This window comes from Pygoscelis adeliae, unplaced genomic scaffold (genome assembly GCF_000699105.1).
Source record: "Pygoscelis adeliae isolate BGI_AS28 unplaced genomic scaffold, ASM69910v1 Scaffold87, whole genome shotgun sequence".
In the NCBI taxonomy this organism is placed as follows: domain Eukaryota; kingdom Metazoa; phylum Chordata; class Aves; order Sphenisciformes; family Spheniscidae; genus Pygoscelis; species Pygoscelis adeliae.
The window spans coordinates 2,773,011-2,778,868 of record NW_008825098.1 but is presented as its reverse complement, the minus strand read 5'-3'; the positions used below and the strand labels follow the sequence as shown (position 1 = coordinate 2,778,868).

Here is a 5,858-nt window from a genome sequence, read left to right as displayed (position 1 = left end):
CTACGCTGCCTGCCCTCGGTGGTATGCTTAGGTACATTCACAAAGGATGAATTTATTATCTTTTTTCCCCACTCAAGCGCACTTAAATTTGTTCCTGAAAAGCAGAACAAAACATGGCTTCTCAGCAGAGCAAAATCAACAGAAAGGTGCACTTCTGTCACTTGGAAATAGTGACAGTTTTATAAATGCATGTTCACACAGAAAAGGCTTCATTGTAGGAAGTCATTTTATTATTGAAATAAACGACTTATTTACAGAGCTAGTTACTTTAGTTTTACAAAGCAGACATAACTCTTCTTAGAAGTATCAAAACAGTGACAGATTTAGCACTGTCTAAATGCAGTTTATTCCAAAAAGAAATCTACAACAATCATTAGACTACATCATACCAATCACATAATAAAATGCTGTCCCTTGCAACTACAACAGTATAAAAAGACTTTTTATCAGTCATGATCTAGTGGATTAAGCATCTGCTATACTTCTTTCTTCTTGAGTATTAGTGGACCTATGTTATCTCCTGTTAATTCATTGTGCTTGTTGTGGGAACCATCACAGACAGGGAACTGGAAGAAAACATACACGAGGAATTAGTATAACTCTGTACAGCAATTGCATGGTAATTTTTATACTTCTTCCTACACCAAGAGCACTTCGAGAGTGTTGCTAGTTCCTCCTGCTATGTCCCGTTTCAACATCAAATTCCCTGTGTCCTATCAGAGAGAAGACACATGTTACTAAGGAAAAAAACCACTGCTAACAGGTAACTAAGTTTGTGAGGTCCTAAAATTGCTGTTCTTAGACACAAAGTTAGGGACAAAGCCTTTTCCATGAAAACAGCAAGCAAAGCAGCCATCGCAGCCACAAATGGTTTAAGGTTTATTGTGGAACTAGTAAAAGTGCTCTTAATAGATATAATCATCTGCAACAAGAAACTACTGTTTTAAGGAAAACTGTGATTATTCTGAAGGGAGAATAGCTGAGAGGGTTCCTTAGGTCCAGGGCAGATTTTTTTGTTAAAACAGGAAAGCATTCGGTCCAGAGAGGACAAAACCAGAGTGCAGTCAGGACATTCGAAAGAAACTGAGGGTAGATGAAAAAAACCCACGTACATCTAGTTGATCTGGGGTATATAGACTATCCAAACTGTCATCTATATATATTTATTATCAGTCATCTACTGGCTGCTCTGGACCAGATGGGGATATGCTCTCCCTCACCAACACAGGTCCAGCCTTACTTTCATTCTAATATGAACAACTTTCTAAGCATTGTTTCTGCAAAATAGAGTAGTTATCTTCTAATTGGTTGCAACGTATTTCCAAATATTAAACAAGGCTTGCTTGGTTTTAATCTACTCACAGGTGGTCACTCTGTAAGTGTTTCTAGAAAAACCCTTCTGTGTTTCTTACAAGTTTCTACAGTTTCTTTCTGCATGTAGATAGGTTTACAGTGGAGAAAAAATAAGAACTGTGCCATTCTCAAAAACCAGGAACATGTTGCACCTCCAGAGAAAAGCAACAGGTCAACATGTAGCAATTCACCACCGAAGCACTGATAAAAATATGCAAGTTTCAATCTCTAATCTTACAGTAGCACAAAGTATCTTACCGTCTTAGAACGCCAACACCTGCAGTACGCTTTAGTGAGGCACAGATCTTCAATGTTTATTTCATTCACTACTTTTGGATTTTCCTTCTGGATCTTGAGGTTAATCAAGCTATCCTTTTGCTGTTTCTTCTTGGGGAGGAACGGACGAACAGCGAGGTAACCAAGCAAGGCCAGCACGCCCAGGAAAGGCAATAACCGCAGCCATTCTGAAACTAAAGACAGGTGGAATTTAGATTGGCTCTTGACACCACTTCGGTATGGTGCAGCATCAGCTACTCTCAAATAACTTAGGCTTAGGGCAGGGAATGGGGTTGCTCAGACAGCAAGGCTCTGAGGGCAAACAAGACTCTGTGGGTAAGTCTTAAGAAAGAAGACCCAGATTAAAACCTGGGTTTTACTGTAGCCAAGGTAAAAATTTGACTCCTAGAATTTCATCTGAAGTTTAATTTTAATACTTTACAAGATGACTCAATGGAAGAGAATAAATCCAAAACAAATAAAAGATGTACTGAAATGAGGAATCCTAAAATTACAGGGGTTCTGCTCACCCGAGGTAAACCAGCACTGTGTACTAGCAAACTGGGCATGATTACATGCGGTAAGTATATCCAGTGCCAGTATCTTAACATTCTGTATATGAAGAACTATTCAGTACGTTTTGTAATTCAATTTTTAGTTGCTTATCTCAGTTTTTAGCTTCTTGAAGTTTTCCTCATTTTATTTGTTCAAAGTTTTTTTAGAAACTTTTGGTAGAAATTATACAGATTATCACATAACCACTAGCAAAACCTTCACCAATCTTTTTGGTTTTATTTTTCAGAGCTCTGTTTGCTCAGTGATCTGCAACCAGTTTCTGCAATACACAGAGAAGGAGAGAGTCCTGAGATCGGGCGAGTCAAGCCACAGAAAATTGCTTTTTACCAAGCTGAGGAACTTCTTTTAAGTACAGTTAAGAGGTTCAAGTATCCGCTGCAGACTTAGCTGCCTTGCTACATCATTATAAATCATCTAGACATGCTGGTGAGAGAAAGACTTACTATCCTTTTTAAGAAATTCATCAGCACCCGTCGTAAGATCTATATATATTAAAGGTAGATCCAATTTTCCAGCAAAACATGTTGTGACAGTACTCCAGTGTAATTCAAGTACCATGGTACAATAAAGGAGAGAGCATTTTTCTAAATTTATGGAGAATACATTAAATCGAAACACTCATATAGAAATGGAAGAGAGTTTAAAAATATTTTAAAATTAGAAACAAAGAAGTGTAATGAGCTGGAGCACAAGCACTTTGTAAGACAAGACACTGTAATCAAGTTCCTCTTTTAAACGATTTAGGATCAGAACATAGCAAAATTTTGTTCTACGGTTTGTTTTTCAAGATCAAGATGTACAAGAAAGGAAATGCAATAGAGCAGGCTAAGGATGCTAGGTAGGTTGCAGGTCTCAGAAATTACTTTATTCTGTACAGCTTGATTTTATTTGTAATAATAGAGCATATGTTCGTGCTAATACTTCACCAGTTAGAGCATAGTGGCTTTTTCTTAATAATTTGAATTTTCTGAAGTACACCATGTAATGAAAATACTTTGTGGGACTAGTTTTATGTTCTTTGAGCTTTCTATAGCCTTTGAAGTGAAAACCACACTTATTGCATTTATCTAGGAACGCACCACGACTGTATAAATGCTAAAGGCACTGCAAGAACTTCCAGTAGTCTTTCCACACCTGCACTTGCAGCGGTCCCTACGCATAACAATGGACAAAATTTGCTAAGAGTCACTACAATAGACTAATCTCTGTTGCTCTTTTCTCAGTTCCCCCAACAAGCTGTAAGCCCTAAATAATAACAATTAACAGAGATACTTAAATGTTTTCAGTTACACAAAACACTGCATTTCCTGGACAGCAGTGCCTGTTCTTCTTTTCTATCATTACTGTTCCAGAACACCCCATCAACAGGAATCCAAAGGCACCTTCTGACCTTACGTGAAGGACTGACTTGGAACATACTTTAGAAGCGAGGAAAAATATTTGGTCACTGAAAAAAAAATTCCAAATTGAGTTTCTAACCTGACTGTTGGCAAAGAGGTGGATGTCTACAAAGCTACTCTGAACTCCAAGACAGAACAGATGTTCCAACAGGTGCACCATAACCAGAAGCAGGGCACCTATCAAGCGTGTGATGAATACAACGGGGCTACGATTGACACACAAAAAGGAAATGTCTCGCATCAGAATTAAACATCATTAAGAGACTGGCAACTAAACAGCAAGTGGCATCTCAATACAGCTTGAAACTGCCCGACACGACAAAAAAAAAAATCGGAACAGTAGTCATGTCTATGGGAGACTTACAACCAGTTGGGTTCATCCAAATGAAACAGGAACATGATAGCTGTAACCTCTGAGAAAGGAAATTAGGAAGAAACAGGAATAGGAAGTACAAGGATATTATTTATCATGGTTATTATTTAATATTTGTATCATGCTAACTGCTGATAAAGAGTTTTGTCCTCACTAGCCAATGATTTCTTTACATATTTCTAATCTGGGAGTCTCTGGAAGGCCCCCAATTACACCAATGTGTACGCTGATCATAAACTGACCTGTTATTGCCGAAGGACTGCCAAAAGCTTATACTTTTAGGTTGAAAAATCAACATGACCTTGCTTCTAGGGCATGAGAGACAAGATACTGTCACAAAGTAAAAAAGTCACAGATCTTTGGACTGGGTGGCCAGGGATGGGAGAAAAGCTTCACCCAAACTAATGCAAAGATATCTTCCTACAACTGTAAGCTGCTCTGTGTTTTTGAAGCCATTCATACCTTTCTGAAGCAGATGTAAGGCAATTCACAAGACTTTATTTTCACAGCTGATAACTCAGAATTCAGCAATTACATTGATTCTGGAGATTCTTTATCAGTTCTGCTGCATGGGAAGAGGCAGTCTTTGGAGCCAGAAATGGAGAGTAGAGTATCGAAGAGGTTAGCCTTCAAACTTGACTTGTGTTACACAGAGACCAATCCCAAAGATAAGTCCTGGAAAGTATCAGGAACATCACTGAAACAAGAATGCCCAGAGAATTCCAAGAAGTTGAGGCCACAGACCATAGGCCACAGTTAAATTTTTGAGGAGAGGTTGTCTTAACTTTTAGTCCAACAGTAACAAGTCCAGAAAAATAAGAACCACGTACACTGTGAACAGAAAGGGACTGGCCAGCCACTGACATTCAAATCAAAGCAAGTGGTCCCTCCTCATCTTTCACCAACTACTCCTCTGATATCTTTCACTTCGATTTATGTTTTAGCTAATTTCTGTGGAAATGACCCTATGCAGACCCAAAAGCAGTTTCTTACAGTAACAGCTCAACTGCAAGCCAAAATTTTAACAAGTATGAGCTGCCAGTCAAAACGAAGATTGGAACTGAGATTGTATATTCTCTAAACTGATGAAATTCTTCATGCAAATTCAAATTACTTAATTACATTCTCTTCAGAACTAATAAGCAGTTCTATCCTAACTGTTTTCTGTTGTTCGCTTGGGTCTCTTAAGGGTGTTCTCATTGCTACACAAACTAAACACAAAGGATTCCATGCACCACTTTAATATGCCTATTAGCTTATTCAGCAGGTATGAAGGTAGAGAGTTGATAGTCCTTTTAGCAACATAGCACACTTCAAATAAATTAAAAGCCAAAGCTATGGGTAAGTTAGCAAGCCACTCTGCAAATGACAAATTCATTGTTCAAATGGGTTCTGAAGACGTTGTTATCATGGTATCACCTTTCTTTCCCTCAGTACTGTAGAAGATGATCCACAAAACTGTCCTCTTCCTGCCTGGCAGCTTGTTACATTAATGTCCCTTTTAACACGTAAGCCAAGTGTAAGACAGCCCACACAGGACTGTGTCACGTTTATGGAAAGACAACTAGCACCTAGATTCTTACATAAACCTTGAAATTCTAACCACGTGCTATTTTGAGGTGAACATCTATGCTGTTTTGATGACATGTGCCAGGATAAAAAGCAACGCCAGCATGAGACAACACTGTTCATTTCAGCGAACTTGAGAAGGAAAGGGCAAAGCAGCTATGACTGAAAGAGGCTTCTGAGCAGCAGCAGCGTGACAATTTAGATATCCACTTTCAAACCCAAGGTCAAATATTCTTTTCTTCCTCCCTCATTGCTTTTAACTTCAGGATTTTTGCAGTGGATGTTAACAGTCTTCCTGTCTCCAAGCAAGC

The 5,858-nt window shown here is 38.6% G+C and overlaps 1 protein-coding gene across 1 annotated transcript; it reads right to left on the bottom strand.

Annotated features, from left to right (window-relative positions):
• Positions 1-208: 208 nt before the first annotated feature.
• Positions 209-4,698, bottom strand: CISD2 (CDGSH iron sulfur domain 2). The gene is made up of 4 exons (XM_009327045.1): positions 4,441-4,698; positions 3,970-4,018; positions 1,612-1,823; positions 209-566 (listed from the first exon to the last, which is right to left on the bottom strand). The coding sequence occupies exons 2-4, from the start codon at positions 3,983-3,985 to the stop codon at positions 477-479; spliced, it is 318 nt and encodes a 105-aa protein (XP_009325320.1). The 5' UTR covers positions 3,986-4,018; positions 4,441-4,698; the 3' UTR covers positions 209-476.
• Between the last annotated feature and the right edge of the window lie 1,160 nt (positions 4,699-5,858).